This window comes from Populus nigra, chromosome 8 (assembly GCF_951802175.1).
Source record: "Populus nigra chromosome 8, ddPopNigr1.1, whole genome shotgun sequence".
NCBI classification, from domain to species: domain Eukaryota; kingdom Viridiplantae; phylum Streptophyta; class Magnoliopsida; order Malpighiales; family Salicaceae; genus Populus; species Populus nigra.
The window spans coordinates 14,427,999-14,449,404 of NC_084859.1; the positions used below are offsets into that span (position 1 = coordinate 14,427,999).

At 31.6% G+C, this 21,406-nt stretch overlaps 1 protein-coding gene, 1 long non-coding RNA gene and 1 other non-coding gene across 3 annotated transcripts; 1 reads left to right on the forward strand and 2 right to left on the reverse strand.

Annotated features, from left to right (window-relative positions):
* Window positions 1-5,243: 5,243 nt before the first annotated feature.
* On the reverse strand, window positions 5,244-7,566 carry LOC133700863 (uncharacterized). The gene has a single exon (XM_062124563.1). The coding sequence runs from the start codon at window positions 7,241-7,243 to the stop codon at window positions 5,324-5,326; it is 1,920 nt and encodes a 639-aa protein (XP_061980547.1). The 5' UTR covers window positions 7,244-7,566; the 3' UTR covers window positions 5,244-5,323.
* A 5,285-nt stretch (window positions 7,567-12,851) lies between these two features.
* On the reverse strand, window positions 12,852-12,935 carry TRNAL-CAA (transfer RNA leucine (anticodon CAA)). Its single transcript has one exon. It is a non-coding gene; the product is annotated as a tRNA-Leu (tRNA).
* A 4,622-nt stretch (window positions 12,936-17,557) lies between these two features.
* Window positions 17,558-18,092, forward strand: LOC133700908 (uncharacterized). The gene is made up of 2 exons (XR_009843488.1): window positions 17,558-17,696; window positions 17,805-18,092. It is a non-coding gene; the product is annotated as an uncharacterized LOC133700908 (long non-coding RNA).
* The last annotated feature ends 3,314 nt before the right edge of the window (window positions 18,093-21,406 follow it).

Below are 21,406 nucleotides of genomic sequence, written 5' to 3' on the forward strand. Positions count from 1 at the left end.
ATTATACAAGACAGGTGGTGAAAATGAGATGCACAGTTAAGGATCAAAATCTAAATATCAGGAAAATCCAACTTTAGCCACTTGCTACTGGCCATCATGTATCTTCTTCGTTCCATTCTAAATCAAATGTTAATTCACAAGATTAAACTAAAAGGGTTTTTGTGTGACACAAAAAATAATGGTATAGCGACGCATGTTTCAGGATTTCAAGATAAATAATCTCCAAACATATTTACTTTCATTAGCTTGGAGTTTTAAACCATACACTTCATCAAAGATCCATTCACAGGTCCACGCAGCCATATAAACATTAAAAATAATTAAATACCTCAAAGATTTGCATCAAGAAGGTCTTAATGGATTTGCTCTTGTCAATAACGGTCTCACTGCCAACTTCTAAGCGACCAATTTGTTTTGGATCAACATTGTACTTCTCAAGAAGTGAACTCACAGCTGTCAAACTGAAAATCCCAAAATATTGAAGATCATCACCGGCTAGAGTTACAAGGCACAACCATATATAGAGATGTAAAGAGATCACAAACCTCATTGAGATAACATCTTCCACTTCTGTACAAAATCCCATGCAATCTTGTCCAAGTCCAATTGTGTATTTCCCTTTGCTTGCACCATCGTGGGCCTCCAGGGCTTCCTGTTTTACATGTAAAACCCAAATCACAAAATTGAAAAAACAAAGCAGATATGCTCTTGCATGCTGCAGAGACAAGCGATTATTGAATCTGAAACTCCCTTTTCTTTGTGAAATTAATTGTTATGAAAATAAATAAGTAAAAGAAACAAAACATGACAATTATTATCATAGTTAATTAATCTCAATCAAAACTTTAATCAATAAATACTAAAATTTCAAAAAAATGATGGGGAAGATAGGCAAAGATCTCCTTCATTTATTTAAATATCGCAAAACCAAACTTTCAAAAAAACACCCTCTAAACTAAATGTGTTTTTTTTTCGGTGGCAATGTATTTTTTAAAAGATTTGATTTTTTTTATTTTTAAATTAATAATATTAAAAATAATTTTTTAAAAAAATAATTTTTTAATATATTTTTAAATAAAGAACACTTCAAAAATCAATATTTACCAACAAAACACTACCTTAAATCATAGTTATTAAACCCGTCGACGAGTCAAGCTGGTGGTTGGATCAGTCCGAGTAAAGGTGAAAGACCAATACGAGTAAAACCCCGGTAAAAATCAGTTGATCCGAGCGATCCGGTAAAACTCAGTAGAAACCTTTTTTAAAAAATTTTATTTTTTTTCTTAACCATAAATCTTTTTTTTTATATTTTTTATTTGATTATTAACTAAACTCTCTCTTTCTTGAAGTATTGCTAGGGAAAAGGTGAGATTCGGCTTAATTGGTCGCTTGTAAAATATGAACAGATATGCTTAAAAGGGGAGAAGGGTGAGGAGCCTCTCAACAAGTTGCTGGGTTTTTATAGAGAGGAAGAAACTCTTTTTCTATTTTTTATTTTTTTTAACAAGTGTGGGGTCAGGTTCTTTTCCTTAAGAAAAATTTTTCGAATTGAACATTAGTTTTCGATGAAACTTACGTTAATAATACTGAGGCCCGTTTTGTTTGCAGGAAAGTAGTTTTTTTTTGGAAAGTAAATTCCGGAGAAAGTGAATTCCGGGAAAGTATTTTCCGATATTTGGTAGTGTAATGGAAAATAAGTTGGAAAACACTTTCCAGTGTTTGGTTATGTTATGGAAAATGAGCTGGAAAATAACTTATTAATGTTTTATTTTTTCAAGTTTATTAAAATAATGAGGAACAAATCTTACAAATTAAAAAGTTGAATGAGAATGAAATTGAAAAAAAATATAATTTCATAAATTATCTCAAATAAAATAAATAATAATCAAAATAATAGAGATCAAATCTAAAAAATTAAAAAAAATGAAAGGTGAAGAAATTAAAATAATAATAATTAACATTTCATAAATTATTTCAAATAAAATAAGTAAAAATCAAAAGAATGAGGACCAAATTTGATAGATAAAAAATTTCAATAAAAAAATGATAAGAAAAAAGCAAATAGCAATTATAAAAGTAAGGACCAAAATTAATATAAAAATTAAATTTTAAGAGATGAAATTGAAAAATAAATATTCAAAACAAATTATATATAGCAATAAAAAGTTTGAGGATCAAATTTGATATAATCAGCAAATAATGACATTTCTAAATTTTTCACAACTTCCGGAAAGTGTTTTCCGCCCAAAATTTTCAGGAAAACACTTTCCTGAAAACCAAGCCAAATTTTTCTTTGACTGGAAAGTGTTTTCCGTTGACCAATTTTTCCAATAGCAAACAAACACAGGAAAGTTTGGAAAGTGGTTTCCCGGAAACCACTTTCCGGAAAACAAACACAGTCAAAAGGGAAAACACTTTCCTAGAAATCAAACCAAATTTTTCTTTGACTGGAAAGTGTTTTCCGTTGACCAGAAAGTGTTTTCCGTTGACCAACTTTTCTAATGACAAACAAACACAGGAAAGTTTGGAAAGTGATTTCCCGAAAAATGAATTCCAAAAACAAACATGGCCTGAGGTTGAAACATGGAATCTTGGATTTGAGGGAGTTTAGCTCGGCTCTTGTTATTTAGTTGCTGATGCGGGGACACTTTTGGATGTTTAGGGGACATCACGTGCTCTCTGTCACTACTTCTTAGTTTAACACGTGAGCTGCTTTCTACTTCTTCTTCTTTTAATCCTCTGTATTTTCCATGTTACCCTTCAATGAGACTATATTCATTTTCCCGAATTAAATAAAGACATTGCTCAACCAATCATGTTACCGTGTTATTGTCAATATATATATATATATATATATATATATATATATATATATATATATATATGGAATAATTACAGAAAAAGATCATCTACTTTAGTTTATTTTTCAATCTAATATATAATCAACTTCTTATGAGATGCATGATAACCCCACTTTATTGTTTTGTTAACATTAATTAGTTTTGGCTTACAATTAGCATGAATGTGGTATTATGATAGTTTTTATAGTTATAATTTTAAAAAGTATATATTTTGTTAAAACTATTATGAAATGATTTTTTACATGTAAAATAAATAAACAATAAATTTTTATAAATAAAAAAAAATTATTTTGATTTTTATAAAACCAAGATTTAAAACACAATTATATATATAATTTAATATTAAAAGCAAAAACTATTCATAAAGTAACAAGGTCAATATGCTATTTTTATATCCAAGTAAAGTAGGGGTGTTTAAATTAGTGGTAAAGATTGTTTTTTAAAATATTTTTTATTTAAAAATTTATAAAAATAATAATTTTTATTATTTAAAATATATTTTTATCAACGATACATAAACGACCAAAATATATATATATATATATATAAATATTTTACAGCAAAATTTCTATTTTCAAGAATTAACAAAGCAACGATTCAAAAGCTAACATTCCATTGGCTGTATACTCTGGTGCGAAACTTTATATGTGGCCAAAAAAAAAACAATTAATTTTCATCTTCAATTACCTTGAAAATGAAACAACAGAACCCCGTTCTCAATTGTCTTATTAAAACTCCTGTTATTTTCTTCATTTAAAACTTGTTTTCAGCGTCTCCGTTTTCCGCTGAAGATTCAATGGATCCTGATATGTATAGTAGATGTTATCCCTGAATCTCAATTTCTATCCTTTTTAAAAATCTGAATATGAGATTTGTAAACGAAAATTCCGCATTTTAGCCTTTTAATTGTCCCTTTCTAGCTCGAGATATCCATGTTTCTGGCCACCAAAAAAATATTCAACAGTGCTGTACGTATTTAAAATGCCAGAGTGTATCAGCTGCCCATGTAGTGCCTGACTTCTGCACTAAGGACAAGACCTTGGTGATTCTTCCAAGTAAATTAGTGGAAAGTAAACAACGGGGATTGGAAGCCATGTATATCAATCAAGACTATTTCTTCATCCAACATGGACATGAATTTAGATGTTTACTTTGAATCATACACCATGGCGGCCACTGATTTTGTGTAGTCTTTCTTGGTAAAACATGGAGAGTCGTCGGTCTAAACTGACAAACATGAATATATAAAAATTTAAGCGTATGAGATTGTGGAAAGTATCAAAACACTTGGTGCCTTGATGGTCATATCCTATGATCCTATCTTTTGGACACAATATCCGATGGCTATTCAAGGAATTTAGGTGATTTGGATCTGTTATGAATTGTTCTTGGTCTTGTTGTTTTGCCTTCTCACTTTTTATGGACGCTAAATCTTGTCAATCGAATAAATTATTAGGACAACAGGTTAATTGTGATAATTTGGATCTGTTATGAATTGTTCTTGGTCTTGTTGTTTTGCCTTCTGACTTTTCATGGACGCTAAATCTTGTCAATCGAATATATTATTAGAACAACAGGTTAATTGTGTTAATTTTAAATTCTATTTAGGAGCTAAGTGCTCTTATTTGCTGAGCAAGTTGTTAGAAGTCCATCAGAACTGACGAGGATGGCGAGAGGTCAATAATTCTTTGTTTCAGTGTTATCCGTCATAAGAACTTTAGAATCGGATACAAATGAGTGATAAGAAAGATTATGACAGGAAATAAACAAGGTTTTTATTTAGAATTCTTCACAGACAGTGTCATTTATAAACTGATAAAATTTTATTAGACAACTTTCTCCATGGTTAATAACAAACTAGATGATGGGTGTTACCTGTAAAATAATATTTTAATGCTCAAGTCAGTTTAGGGTTTTCTAGGAAAATATAGTGTAAGAAAAGTAGATTAAGAGATACCTAACACAGTGGTAACTAGAGTAGTCTAAGCTGCTGCTGAGCCAAAATGGATTGAATACGAATGCTTCTCTTATGTCAGAAAAGCATATGCTGCTTATCATCTCTCTCTTTCTCTCTGGGCTACTAAATTTTTCCCTTTTCTGTGACATAACAATACATTTAGCCAGTATGTCTTTTATTTTATTTTAAACTCAGTGTGGTGCAGAGTGCCAAGGTGCTTTTTATTTCAATGGTTTTAGTTTAATAATATCGAGTTTTTTCATTTCATTTGAAGTTCTTTTTTTTTTGCCTGACAGTCTCTTTGTTTTTGTATTTCATCACCTTTGAGACCACTTTAAGTGATCCAATTTCACCGGAATTTGAATGAAACGAAGGCTGCTCACTTACCTCGACAGGTGAGGTATGCTTGATTCTGTGTCATGATATTAATGCAATATAATGATGTGTTCATTGCATTGAGAGGTTCAAATGTTACAGCATGAAAGAATAAAAGAATAAGTGTAAGCTAAACTTCTATCGTCATCTGATTTAGAGCTGTGTATCTCCATCTCTCTTTCTCCACAAAGTCTGCATCCAAGAACCGTGAAACAAATGCCCAGAGCCTGTAAATGTCCTCAAAGTTTGTCAAGAACCCGAGGGAAGCTGTGACAACAGAAATTCCTGAATGAAGTTTCTCTCTCGTCCCATTTAAGACTTTTCCTCCTTTACTTGTTCTTGTCTCTATTATCTGTTCCCTCTCATGTTCATACTCGTCTGGGAACCAAATGTGGAACAAAAATCCTTTGCTTAAAGAAATATTGTTTCGATCAGCAAGCTTCTGTACAATTGAAGGGTCTATCTTTTCTCCTTTCCAATCAAATACGTTGAATGCCACTGCTGGTCCTCGATCAAATTTAACCTTCGGTCCGTAGATTCTGACTAGGGGATTCCCATTTTCTGAATGTGGATGTTGAAGACTCATTAATGCATTTACCAACCAGTTGATGAGGTACCTTGCTCTGGCACTGATTAGTATCAGGCCCAACGAGTCTGCATGATCCAAGCCTCTACATTCAAGATGTGAATGCCCACTTCCATACCCAGCAATGATTTGGGATTTGGAGGATTCAAATGATGCCACTGATTCCTCAATTTCTGGTGCTTCATGGTTTACTGAAATCTCTTTGGTTTCTTGCGGGTCAGAAGTTACCTCACTTGTCTGCTGCCTGAAAATAGGACCTGAGGAGGAGCCCTGCAAATTGTCATCAACATGTATCTCTTGTTTGGTTCTTTCTTCAGTTTCTACGTCTTCATTAGCCAGCTCTTCTGAAATTTGAGAAGGTCTCCTAGCTGGGACAAGCCTCACTATACATGTACCAGTTGAATCCTTTAAAATTGAAGAACTGGATTTCTTCACAAATAGACAGCAAAAACCAGATGGGTTTTCACCAAAAACCTTGAAAAAAGAGCAGACCAGGAAATCTGGCTTAAAGAGGGACAGGCCCAGGGTCTCCATATCTTTTGGTCCTAAGCCACAAGCATCAAGTAAGACATGCCATCCATTTTCCTGAGCCATGGTCATCCAGAGGTATGAATACCTAGCTCCTGTCATCCTTGATTGAAGTGGGAAAACAAATAGTCCCCTCTTGTTCTTCCTCTTACGCCTTACCTTCTTTAGCAATTTTCCTGACTTTAATCTTAAACTAGGCCATGAGAATTCAGCTGACATGACCCGTGCCCCTTTGTTCTTGGAGCTTTCAATCATTACTTTCACTGCCTCATTCTCATAGTCATATACCGTAAGAAGATTTTGATTTGACTGAAATGGATAAGAGTCTGCCACAAGTTTGAATGCGGATAACTGGTTGGCAGTGAAAACCATCGTGTAATCATCTTCGGAGAGATTCATCAATGCCATAATTCTTTTCTGCATCTCGTATTCCAATTCTGACATTTGGCCACCATATTGTATTTGCGAATGTAAGTTAGCTGCCTTGTAGGAAATATCAAAGAAGGGCGGTTCTAAACCTGAGGAATATTGGCGTGATGGAGGAGAAGCAGATGATGTTGAGGCAAATGGAGCTTCCCAAGAGTGACTTCGTTGCTGAGAGTATGAGAAGAGGCCGTGGCCAATATAATCGAAACAAACATGGTTGGACAGGGAGAGATGGTAGTATTCTTGTTCTCGGATCTTGTCAGCCTGATCAGTCTGAGAATACTGTGGAAATGCTTTTGTGAAATTGGAGAATGACTCTTGCAATGAAGGGAGGGACTCGTGATTGGTGAATTGAGAGTTTGGATATATCAATGATCCCATGGCAACTTCAAGAACATGGCGGGATTCAGAAACAGTGGTTATGGATGTTGGACTCTGGGGCTCAGAAGGCAAATGACAGAAATTATGAAAGCAGGCTTGTGAGGCCTCTCTAGTGCAAGGTGAACGCATCTCCTTCTCCCCTTCCTTCTCTGTCCACACCAGATTTATTGTTCGTGTTTTTCTCCCTCTATTTTCTTCACATTTGATTTTGTCAAATCAAACAAATCATTGAGCATTTTCTATTTGTATAGGTTGAAAACGTCCGATGGTGGATTTCCTGTTCGGTGGGGCAGTCCACCCTGTCTTTCGTTATGCTCAAAGTTAGCTTTCTTTTTTCTTATTACCAATGTGAAACCCAACTTGGTCTTCGACACTATCTTCTGGCTTGGAATTTTATAGACTTTTCAAATACGTAAAAGCTGTAATATAGGACCTTTCGCCTGCTCTGTGATTTAGTAAGCCGTATCAAATAAGTTGATTAATTGGAGTAAATTAAAAAGAAACTTATCTACTACTACTGCAACAACAACAAAAAACCCTCAAATGTCCGATCGATGCCTCCTGTCTTCGACACTTATCTACTATTAAATCTGATGCCTACTCTACCAATAAATCAAGTGGTTGTGATGCTTTTCGAAAGGATAAAAAAGCTTCATTCCATTACCATTGAAATGGTCTGTCTATCTCGCAGTTCGAGGAAATATAAAACAAGCGGAAGGGGGCAGGGGAAACTTTTGATGTGGCCGGCATTATCTATCTAGGTCTCAAGTTCATTTGGAATGATTCTCGGCGTTCCAACTTGCGGGACGTTAACTTTAATATAATTGAGAAACACAAAAAAGTAAAACCTCTTTTATTATTATATGATATTTTAGATCCCTCGGGAGGTCATTGTCTTTTTCATACCTTTTGAACCTCCATCACATGGTCATTTCTCAATAGAGTTATTATGGAGGACCATCTTACTATCTTAGTCAATTGTTCTGAGTCTGAAAGTTTTGGAAGTAAATGAGAAACCTCCCTTTGGTTTCTTGAAATATTTATCAGCTTACATTACAGAGTTTTCAACTGTGAACAGTCCAGTCCGGGTTACCAAGTGATTAATGCACCTACAGCGTCTGTAAGCTTCTTTTCTTAACTTTTGTTATGAAGTGGTCATTTTCACCCGTGATTTAGCAATATTTGCTATTAAGTTGGCTGTGTCACATGGTTAGATAATACTAGACCACTATCTCGGGAAATCCGAGCTGAGGAACTAGGACAGTTCATCATTGAGGACTCTCATAAAATCAACCCAAGTTCTTGTCTCAAGCTGATGCATGGAGGACAAGCCATTTCGGCTGCTAACTCTTTTGTTCGGGGAAGAATTCATGAAATAGAAATGAGCTCGGAAACTTTCATGGTCCGACTAGTAATCTATAGTGGATCTGCGGTCCTTCTTGTTTCATCCAAGTCATTATTGTCCTCTAGGGAGGAAAGGGAAAGGTTCATCTCACCGGCAGAAACGCATCTGCCACTCCTAAGATCAACAAGGTTCCAAACGAAGAAAAGAAATTAATTACACAAACATGACTCACCATGAGCTCACAAATACAATCATGTTAGATTCATTTGTTTATGCGAGTTCATGTAGATTATGATCTTGGTCAAGCCTCAGAGGGCTGCATTTTCCAAGCAATGAGCTAGACGCACCAAGAGGGAAAACGGAGAGGGGGAATGCTTGCGAGCCACCACTTGGACACTCGATGGCCACGTTGCAAACAGCATATCAAAAAGTTAATGATAACTGGCCAAAGCTGTCGATTTCTTCACATTCACAGAAATTATATTTTATTTTATTTTGCTTCCCTTCTTTCTCTCTGTTTTTTAGATCTTCACGGTTGATTTCTTCACACTCCCAGAAATTATTTCTGTGTAAACCCTCATCATCAAAGATGAGTGATTAGCCGTCTGATTTATTGATTCTAGTTTTTCGTTTTATAATCACTTCTGGAACACCTGAAACGTCAAAGCCATCATTTACGAGAAACCCAGAAAAACACACATCAATTTTCGAACCATCATAATAAATCTTTCAGTTGCGTGGTCTTCAGGGTGCCATTAAATTATTCTTTATAATTGGGCATTCAATAAGACAATTGGTTTGTGCTGTCGTGGGTCTCGGACAAAAAAAAAATTAATGTAAAAAAAATATATACATGTTTTTTAATAGATTTTTTTATAATATAAAATTAAAATTTGGTACATATATATTACAAACTATATGCACTAATAAATATTAAAAATAATTATTAATGTTAATTCAATAATTTGATAAATAAATATAAATTAAGATATTCAACTTTGTGTCACTTTGTGCTATTTATTTAATAATATGACAATAATTTTTTTATAAAAAAAAAAGTAATAATCTATATTTCATTGAAGAGACTAAAAATCATGAAGGCAAAAAATCGCAAAAAGGCACATGATAAAAAATAACAAAAGAAGTCCTACATTTGGCCTCATTATCAAATTAGGTCCTATCATTTTCAATTTTTTTTAAGCAATAAACCAAATTGTTTTCTATAGAATGGAGTACCAACCCAATATTGGAATATTTTTTTAAAATCACAAAAATTCCATAAAAAAAAATTAAAACAACTTACCAAGCTCAATTTCTAGGTAATGCAATGAGAAAAAAAAATCAACGACAAAATAAAAAAAATACTAAAAGACCAAAAAAAATCACAAAACACTATGGTAATTTACAACGTTAAAATGGTGAATAATGAATTCTCCAGCTCTTTTAGGTTCTTTTGTAATATTTCAAACAATCAACTGTGGCAAAATCTTGTTAGGAGTTTTGAAGTAACAAAAGGACTTAGAATCAACTAAGCATTGACGTTTCCTCTTCATTTTCCTATGCTTCACGAATTAAGATTTTTTTAATTTTTTTTTATGGTGAGGGAATATCTCCATGCAACGCATCAACAAATTAAATTCCATCTTCAAATATTTTAAATGTGCATAAAAAAACTTTTAAAAAACCCAAAAACCTATGGTCTATAACAACATATTCAAGTCTAGTTCTCATAGACTCATGTTAGAGAAAAAATCTAGCTTTAAAGCTTAACTTAAAAAAAGAATCCAATTCCATGAAATAGAAAAAAGCCCACTAATAATGGGCTCAACCTTAAAAAAAAATTAAATGTCATGAACTTATTTTATAAGAAGAGTTAAGTCCTTATGAACTTAACCTTGTAGGAGAGCCTAATATCATGAGCTCAGTCTTAGGGAAAAGTTCATCTCTCATGAGCTTCATTAGGAAAAGTATTTAGCTATATTTTGGATTATATTTTTCCTATATTTTTAGGTGTATAAAAGTCATTTAAGAACCCATTATATTTTAATTGACATTAATATTATATAAGAGATAATGTGTAAAAGACCTATAAGAGCCCGCCATATTTTTTTTAAAAAAAAACTTATCATAATTTTAAAGACATGTTTTAATTAAAAAATTACAAAAACAACATGAATAGAAAATCTTAATATGATTTTATTAAAAAATTAAAATTTAAAAAAATATATAAAAAATTCACAATAAAAATTTACCAAATAGATATTTTATTTGCACTATATATTAATGAGCAAATTGTTTTTAAAAATATTGCATATTAGGCTTGTATATAATTATTCAAAAAGTAATTATTATATTGCCATAAAAAGCTCAAAAAATATTTGAAAATCTTGGCATAATCCAATAATTATTCAAATATTATTTTAATAAATTTATTTAAAGATAATCTTAATATAAAAAAATAAAAAATTATAGGCCACTTTAAAAAAGAGGCAAGCACGTTTGACCCAAAATTAAAAAAGGGCACACTCTCACTACTTTTTTAAAATGCAAATGACTCATCATTCATCCCTATTTTTAAAAAAATTAGAATGGGTGATGACTGATGTGTGATTCGCATACAATATTTTCTGGTCATTGGAGATGAATCCAATTGTTAGAAAATTAGTATCCAAATTTTTGGATCAATCTTTTCAATAAAAAAATATTTTTTAAAAAACACAACATAAAACTTGAAAACTCCATTTCTAATTACTATAAAATACATTTTAATGAGATTAAACACTCATAGTCAAATTAAAAAAAAAAAATCAAGCCCCAATCTATCTCTTTGGATATTATTAAAGGCACAAACCACCTTCATTAAGTTTTTCTTCTAAAAATAAATTCATTAATATCAAAATCATAAATGTTGCTTGTTAGAATTTGATCACCCTGAAAGTTTTTTCTATTCTTTTTTTTTCTTTTGATAACTTTCTTTTTCATTTAACTTTAGTTATAAAACCTAGGTTAGTGAAAGAAGACTTTTTTTTTTCCTTCAAAATGACCTCTCTTCAAGTTTTTTTTAAATAATAATATCAAGTCAAAGATTGAGTTGACTTCAGTCAACCCCAAACCTATAACTTGGGTTTTGAACCAGATAGTTCGATTTTTATGATTATTTGTTGAACAATAATAACAGACTGAAATACAAAACAAATAGACTGAAATACGAAACAAATAGAATTTCATTGCTAAGATAAAAAGGTTTAAAATAAAAGGAACTACCCCCTAAGTGGAGTCTTATAAGTATGTCTTTAACAACCATTAGTGATTAAAATGCAACAATTACTGATTAAAATACAAAACAAAAGAAGTTTCACGAGTAAAATATAAAAGGTAAACAAAAAGAGCAAATATGCATAATATGAAATTTGAAAGACCAAATAAAAGTTTTTCTGTGCCTTTTAAAAAGTATAGATGGGAAAATGCTATGCGTTTTTGCAATGATAACTTCGGTTTTTGTTTTTTCAATTTTTATTTTAAAAATAATTTAAAATCTAAATTCCTAAAATTAGTTTTTAATTTAAAAAGGAAATATTTAATGCCATATAGGGTAAGTGAGAGCATGCTAATGAAAACAAATATCAACATATAAAATTATTTCAGCATAACTTACAATAATAAAATTAAAAAGAAATAAAGTTAGGTCATCAAAGTATAACTCACGAACCTATAAAAAAAAATTATTATGAAAATGAGTGAAAAACCCAAATGTCTGTTGTATAATATAGTAATTATATGAAAAGAACTAAAGTTAAGCCCCATTTGCATTTGCTAGGAAGTGGTTTTTATGAAAAGTAAATTGTTTTTTAATATTTAGTAGTATCATGAAAAATGAGTTGAAAAATATTTTCTAGTATTTAACTATATCATGTGAAATGACCTGAAAAATAATTTATTAATTTTTATATTTTTGAAGTCTATTAAAATAATGAGGATCAAATTTGACAGATAAAAAAGTTGAAGGGTGATGGAATTAGAAAAAAAATTAATTTTATAAATAAATAATTTTAAATAAAATAAATAGTAATCAAAAGAATGAGTACCAAATCTGACAGATAAAAAAGTATATAAAAAAATGAAATTATAAAAAAAATCAATTTTTCATAAATTATTTCAAAACAATTAAATAGCAATAAAAAATAGGGACAAATCTAATAAATAAATAAAAACTAATTAAAAAAAAACTAAGAGAAAAACAAATAAGGATCAAAATTAATATAAAAATTAAATATTAAAAAAATTAAAAAAATTGAAAAAATATATAGCAATACCTTTTTCAATCAAAATTAATATAAAAATTAAATATTACAAATATCCAATATAACTCTCCTCAAAAGCAAAATATCAGAGTGTCAGAAGTGGGATTTGAACCCACGCCCTCTCACGAGGACCAGAACTTGAGTCTGGCGCCTTAGACCACTCGGCCATCCTGACATATTTGATATTGCAATGTTGTGAATTAATTATACCGTATATTAATCATTAACGATTTCCACCGATAAAGTTAAAGATCGTTGAGCGTTGGATTCGAACCCTCATTGTGTGTATGCTTTTGATGTAGTGGCACTGAAAATAAGGTAGACGAAGCACGAGCACACGTGCGAATCCTTTTCACATTTTCTATAATTATTGTTTTTTTTTTCCTTTCTTAATCACATTCTCTTTTAATTATAACGTGGATGTACGGCACTGATTTTATCCAACGAAAATACTTCAAACAGAATGTTAAATAAATAACCGAAAATACCAACAAATTTACCGTAAGAGTCATCGTGTCCATTCGTGAATACTTTGTGGATTTTTTCCCCCATGACCTGGAGACCTGCTAAAAAAGCTCTATCTCTGCCTCTGACTGGAGCTTCAAAAAATGACATGTATTATTGTTTTTTAAGGTAGTTTGTGATTGTAATTTTAAAAATTAAATTTTAAAAAAATATAATTAGTCATGATTAGTTGTATTTAGATATATAATTAATAAAAATTATAATTAAAGTTTATGTATAGAAAAAAACATGTTTTGGTAATTATATTTGAAAGTGTGGTTGAAGTTATATTTCAAAGTGTTTTTTACTTGAAAATACATCAAAATAATATATTTTTTATTTTTTTAAAATTATTTTTGATAGGAACGCATCAAAATGATCTGAAGACATCAAAAAAATATTAATTTAAAATAAAAAATAAAATAAAATAAAAATTTAATTTTTTTCTTAAACACTCTTGAAATACAAAAATAAATAGAGTTAACTCATTTAAAAAATATATATATAAAAACTACGGCACAAAAATTACATTTCAAATTCTATTCTCAAACATGTCAGCAATAAACAAAAAGAACATAACCATCTCCATCAAATGTTAATATAAAAACACATTCTTTATCAAATCACAAAAGACCCCAATTCGGTGAAGGAGAAAAAAATCATTATAGCACAAATTAGAAGGCTAATCCTTTCCCTGCTTCTTTCAAATTACACAAAAGTCAAGCAAAAGATGATATGAATCTATAAAAATGAGCTCAAGTCCTAGCCTTTCTTTCCACATAAATTGAAAACATAATTTATCAATCATCTCCCAATCTTAACTTTCGAAAAAATAAAATGCCTTTTTTTTTTCCAAATTCCCTTTAGTATCCTATTTAGTCCATTTTAGTCCCTCAGCTTTTTAATATTTTTCATTTTGGTACACAAGTGCCTTTTATTGTCAAGTGAATTGAAAAATGCCATTTTCCCCAAAATTTTCAATCCTTTTCATATTTGGCCAATCCGGTATTAAATTTAGTTGATTTTGGTCCCTTGCTTTTTTCATATATTTTTTAATATTTTTGTCCATTAATATTTCATTATTTCTATTTTGGTCCCTATTTTTTTTTTTATATGTGATCCCTATAGTTTTCATTAGAGTCCATTTTAGTCTCTCTTTTTTATTTGTTTCTTTCGTATTTTATTCATGTAGTTTTGAAAATTTACATTTTAATTTTAAACTTCATTTTCTTCACGCTTTAATCTACCGAGCATAGTTATAAAGCTCGAACAGGCTCGAAGGCTCAAAGATGTCACCTAGAACCTGGCCAAATTAAGACTTGAATCAATTTGGGTTGAAAGGAAAATAAGGAAAGGTATTGACCCAGCCTAACTCGGATAGAAACTCATAACTCGGTCAACTCAGGTTATAATTTAGTCATAACCTGGCTAAATCACCATGTGTTTTTTTTTTTTAATATTTATGGAAATGGCCAAAGTTTCATAAACAATATAACAAGGCTTACTGTTTAAGACTTCAAAGATTTTTTAAAATTTTCTCGTCCACAACTTTCTTAGCTACCAAAACACTGCCATTGTTATAAGAAAACATTAAGATGCTAAAAAAAAGATTCAAAACAAATAGAAAAGAACCCTAAACGTCACAAATTCAAGAACAACAAGGTATCCAAGTATTATGGAAGAAGAGTGAGAATTGATCAAGAGAGGAAGTGTACCATGGTTACTGAGATAAGTTCTTCGATGGCGAAAAGAGTTTTGAAAGCTAAGGAGAAGAAGCAGCTGTTGTAAAATAAATCCATAACCCTACAAAAAAAACAGAGTAGATGTTGTTTATATATGAATACATATAAGTGGGCTGATTTGGCAAGGTTGATTTCATACGGACTTGGACTTTTATTTGGGCTTGTAGTTTGTCATTCAGTTTATTAGGCCCATAAAAGCCTCTATACATATTTTTTGAGCTCTCAATTAGGGATCTAGAGCTTGTCCTCGATCGATCACTAAATGAAGTTTTTATAACTGTGTGTGTGAGTTGATGAAAGTCTTGGGTCCGTTATATTTTGATTATATGTAAAAAATCTTAGTATTAATGAATTTATATTGGAGAGAAAGATTTAATGTAACCTTCAACCATGCTGAAAAAACATATTGAAATTCAAAAAATAATAATTTTGATTTGATTTTAGATTTTTCAACTGATTATATATAGAGTTTTTTTAAGTTAAAAACAAGATTATTAAAGTCTATGATTTTTTTTAATGTGAACATATATAAAAATTTGAGTTTTAAAGGTCCAAAAACTAGAATCCTGAATCTCTTCTCATTGAAATTGTTTGTTCTATTAAAAAAAACTCCAGCAGACAACATATTGTCTGCTCTTTTAAAAATAATAGGTGCACTTAGCTTTTTTCTTTGAGGGCAGGCATGTAGTCCCATCTTTCTAGGTCTAGAGGTGTCTGATTTTTTTTTAAATGATTTTTAGTTTTATTTTTAATTTTAGAATAAAATTATTCAAATAATATTTTAAAAAATCTGCTATTTTTCTAAGAATAAGATTGAAACTTTTGATGGTAATATTAACAATTACTTTACGAATAATTATATATGTTGAATTATTTTAAAATTTACTCATAAATATTCAATAAGAATAAAATATCTATTTTTTTATTTTTTACAAAATTTTATTAAATAAATTATTCTCTTATTTAATTTTCGTACATTTGCTTGAATATTATTTTCTTAATTGAAACTTGTTTTTTAAATCATTGTATGTTTTTATTTAAAAAATAATAATCCTGATAAAAAAAATATTTTTATCAAAATAAAAATACTTGAACAAGAAAATGAAAACTAAAAAATATAAAAGTGTCGATATAATGGGACGAGGAATTACTATGAAGTTGCCCGCGAAATTAATTGTTTGTCATGAAGTATTTGATTTTTCTTTAACTTGACGCAAAAGAGATGTTCAATATTGTTCTAATTAAGACTAATGTTCTTAGAAATTCCTTCGCGGAAAAATCTAAACTGTTGCACAATTATCACCGTTGTACATATAAAAAAATCCAAAAAAAGTTGAAAGAAATGAATTCTATCAAATTAAGGAGTATGGTAACTAGCAAATATTTGTCATCCTGAGAAAAACAGAAAAGGGATGAAGGAAGGAATGTTAAAATCACATAGCAGAATATAATCTAGCTATAATATATTTCTTCAAGAATTATTTTCGAGCAAATTTATCTCTCCAGCTTCTACAAAAGCTTGGAAATTAACTTGAAACAAACGACAAAGGGTTTCAAGACCCTTTGTTTAACAATTATGAAACGGGCATATATATATATATTGCAAACGTTCTTTTTGCATGGTTGTGAATAATTAATACTCGTGATTGGAAATATCGAACCTTTTTTTTTGTGGTTTCCCTCTCCGCAGGAGGAACTGTGCGGGACGGGAAAACATGGAATATGCAAATTCTGTGATGAAGGCATCGCAAGCCACAAAACGATACTCAAGTGTAGATAACCACTATAGTTTAGTTTGTCTGAGCTTCCTTTTGGGTTATGTTGTCATTAATTATAAACTTCTCTGGTGCTTTAAAAGAAAAGAAAAGAAAAAAACCACCTCTGCTGCATTAAGCAACATGCATGCAGTTTTCAGTATAACATTTTATAAAAATTAGGATCATTTGGCAGGCACGCATTATTTACTAGATATATGATATATGGGATTAACTGGTGATATATAAACTCAAGGGAATTCTAATTAATGCAAACCTATGCATTCCCAATAAATTAACAAACGTGATTCAACACAGAAAACACGTAGAACTAGACTTACCTCTGGCATGAGATAACAAGCAGTGGCCCCTGGCTAGCTCTTCATATTATAATAAGCTGAAGAAGTTAGAGGGCAACTCTCCTTTGGCGGGTAACTGAATACTAGATTAAAGCTATAAGTTGTAATCTATACCATCACCTGCCAAAGAAGAGAAGCCTTTAACTAGTTCACTTAAGGATTTTTGCACTTTTTGGAGCACATGACCATCACCTTTGGGCTCTGGTTATGCAGGCAATGCGCCACGAGGGCTTTATAAGTGCTTGATCGTGGGGTTCTAACTTCTAAGGAATAAACTGTTGAATAAATAGCATATGCTATGTGGATATCCATATTGCGGTGCCTGCTTTCTACGCGTTCCATACAATGATCCTTTTATCTGAAAAGTCTATTACACAAAGTAGTGCTCGAGTGATTCTACTTGCATGATTTAGACCCTTCTGTATTATGCCCGTCTCTCTCTCTCTCTCTTTCTCTCTATCTAACTATCTTACCCTATATTGTTTTGAAGGTGAAGAGAAGAGTTGAAAAGGCAATGAAGAGGAGAGAGATGCCGTCCTTCGCCTAGGAAGGTGGCAGCAAAACCTGGGCCTAAGAGGTATATCCTGTGTCATATTCTTTCTCATTTTCATTCACCTTTTATGATTTTTGTTTATGTGTATTTCCTTTTCTTTTCACATCTAAACATTGAAATATCTTGGATTAGATTTCCATCTTCGTCCAATCAGAATCCAAAAGGGAGGTGAAACTATCTTCAATATTGCCTGTCTTCCATGTGTCTGGCCTTACGAGAACTCCTCTCTCTCATTTTTATAAGGCAACATATCTTTCTGAATCCAACTAATTGGAAAAGAACTAGATGCGTCATACTGATTGCTTTGGTTTGCGTTGGTAGAAAAGTTTTGTATTCTATGATCTGTTCTCTTTTTGTTTGATTAATGCTTGCTTCGGCTTGCCTTGGTTGCTTAAGTGATAGTTATTCTTTCTTGCCCAAGTAAGTATTTTCAGATACAAAATGCAAAGAAGTGATAAAAAAAATTACAAAATTCAAATTAAGGATAGATTTTCTACATTTAACATGCAAAACCCTTGACAGAAATAATGTTTCAACTTTAATATCTGAGTTTCCCTGCCAATAAAAACCTCTGATAATCAGATTTTGATCGTCTTTTCTCTCTCTTTGTTCTAGATGGTCTACTATTTAATTTGCCATCTGGCCTTCGCTTGCAGATCTCTCCCTCAAAGTACTGACTCCCATGTATGTACCTGTAGGAAACCAAAATCCCATCACATTGGCTCATCAGATCATATCCATGCATGGTCCATTTTTAGTTTTTACTTGTCCCATAATTTATTTCCACAGTTGAAAAGTCGTTTAGTAGATTCCATTAACAGTCTTGTGAATGCTTTTTTACATGTGTAAATGCAAGAAAAAAAGAGAGGAAGAACTTGATAAAATGAAGATAGCATTGAAGTATTGAACAAAGTTATTGGCGGTACTGCTGAGAGTTGACCGAACTGCACCTGCCAAGAAAAACTTGAAGCACCAAATTATTTCTTGAGCAAATGCCAGAACGTATAATTAGAAACTTCTTGTTTAAAGGTTTTCAGAAATTATTGATAGGCCCACCAACCGAGGTAGGTTTAAGGGCTAAGAGCAGGATTAATTTAACCCCAGAGGTATAAAAAGCCCGACAGGCTTAGAATTCTAATCATTTTCATGTCTTGCCTCAGGAGTTGGAGTGATAACATGGGCCAGATGTAGCAGCCCAATGAAAAACTTTAGATAATACTAGAAAGGTGTCCAAGGTCAATTTTTTTCTAGCATTGAAAAAAAAAAGCTTAGAAGATGATAGCAATTTTAAATGAATAAGAAGAATCTGGAACCTAGAAGTTAATATGAATAAATTCAATACACTTGATTAATTAAATAAAATGAGTATAAAAAAATATAATAAAAAATTAAAATTAAAATTAATACAAATACAAATTGACATAACATATTTAATTTTTAAAAGGACATGAACGAAACTTAAGGTGACAAGAAGAAAAAAATTCTACCAGGACCCAATTGTTATGCCGTTGTGTACACATGTCTTGCTACCGAGAATAAAATATCAAGATGCTTTCAACATTATCGTTAAAAGTGGTATTTGGCTACTAAGAGACGCTTTACGGGTCATCTAAAAAATGCGATAATTCTATAGAAAAAAAAATAAAAAAAAAATTATAAAATTTAATATCTAGTAAATCCAATATTGGAGAATGAGATTGAAAGGAAAAAAATAAGTTGGAATTTTTTAGGGAAAAAAACCTCAAAAATCCAATTTCAAGGAACACAATAAAAAAGAACCTTAATATTTTACAGTTGAGTCAAAAACCAAATTTTTTTGGTAAATGTTAATAATAATTTTATTCTTTTTGTAAAATGTATAAATAGGTAGGTTTGTCTCTGGAGATAACATCCCATGGTCTCTTCGAGGAGAACCAGCAAAATCTTCACCGCTTGCAGCTTCGATATAGTTACCAAACCAAATTCAGTGACGCCAGCAACTTGACATGAGTTGGCCAATCATGGGCTGACACAACACGACTGCAATAATAGGGACCCTAAGCTGGTCAGAAGGGTCCACTCCACTCAACATCGAGAGTTGTGGGCTTTCTAGTGCACTCAGATGATATCTAGCTTTGGTCTTACTGTTCAATCGCAAATAATAATAATAATAATGTCCATAACTAACACAGTAATAAGAGAGATCACAAAATGCCTCAAGAAAATGAAAATAATATACCTTAAACTGCTAACAAGATCATATATATTGTATACAGTAGCATGCAAAAAAGGACAGTAAGTCCACTGGGATTGGCATGCTCCGATGAATCAGCAGCAGCATGTCTTTTCCCATCTCAGCATGCAAAAGGACAGTAAATCCATTGTTTTGCAACCCTCCAGCCCTTCCCTCAGCCGATTGCCGTTGCCCCATTTGCCGCTCGAACGCCACCGTGCCTCCACCCATTGGTATGACTCATTCACCAGCTGACCGTCTGATCATATATAAAGTTGATGTCACTCATATCAATTTCTTGATCTTAAATTGACTGAGATTATTAATTTGTAACTTACTTTATATTACTTACCTTTACTTCTGTTTTTTAAAGTGTTTTTTTTAAAATATTTCATATGAAAATATATTAAATTGATGCATTTAAAATATTTTTTGTTTAATTTAATGTATTAATATCAAAATGAAATATTTTTAAAAGATATCATTTGATATATTTTTAATTAAAAAATATTTTAAAAAAATTGCATCACTAATTACAATAATTCACATGCCTGGTTTTAATGTGATATATGCCTTACATATTCTGGAGCAATACAAGAATAGAACACAACATTCAGACAGCTTTCACTGCTACGTAGAACACGAGCATGGACATTGATCACTCCATCTTCATAAATGAAACGTTGAGAGGGGGAAGTAGGAGAGATTAGACAGGGCAACACCGAAATTGGCTAGGCTGGTAGTGTTAGGGTTGCCATAGGGTGAGCCGCCGTGTTCGAGAAGCAAAACGCTAGCGTTTTGGGAGAGAGTGGCAGCTAATGGACAAGCAGTAGTTCCACCACCCACAATTACGTATATGATATCGTCAGAGCTGAAGGTGCATTGTGCATGAAAGGGTAATTTGGAGCTGGGGAAAGAGAGTTTAATTAATTAGTGGTGGTTTTTCGAGTAATTAGTGTGTGCATGAAATTAATAAAGGCTAATATTTATGCTTTGTTAGATGCGTTAATTAGTTGTGGAGGTCAACTATATGACAGTATTGTATATATTCAACAGTATCTCAAATTAATTTATTGCAAAGTCGTCCTTCAGCAGGAGGGCATCACATTTTCTTCATTTCTTGAATCCTGGGATGCATTTTGCCGATCATTGTCAAACTTTGTGTGTGGTTTTTCGCCGAAGCAAGAAATCTTTGCACCCGCAGACGTTATAGCCGTCGAGATTGTTGATTTTCTACTTAAGAAGCACCACGTTTGCTGGCTTGTTTTTGAACAACAAACCGTAATTTAAGTGCTTGTTCATTCAAAGAACGGGTCTTGGGTGGTGCAGATTCCTTGGTGCTTGTTTCGTCGGAATTCTCTTTTTTTCATGGGTTTTGTGCCTCCGATAGAGGGAGCTAGGTGCTGTGATTGTGTTCTTCTATAGATAAGTAAAATCAATTTTTATGAATATATTAATTACCTACAAGTAACGATGTTTATCCCAAAATATAAATTTTTTGAGTTTTTATTTTTCTTATGAT

What these genes read in the sequence shown, in the direction of transcription:
- LOC133700863 (XM_062124563.1), bottom strand. Translation starts at nt 7,243, where the DNA reads ATGCGTTCACCTTGCACTAGAGAGGCCTCACAAGCCTGCTTTCATAAT.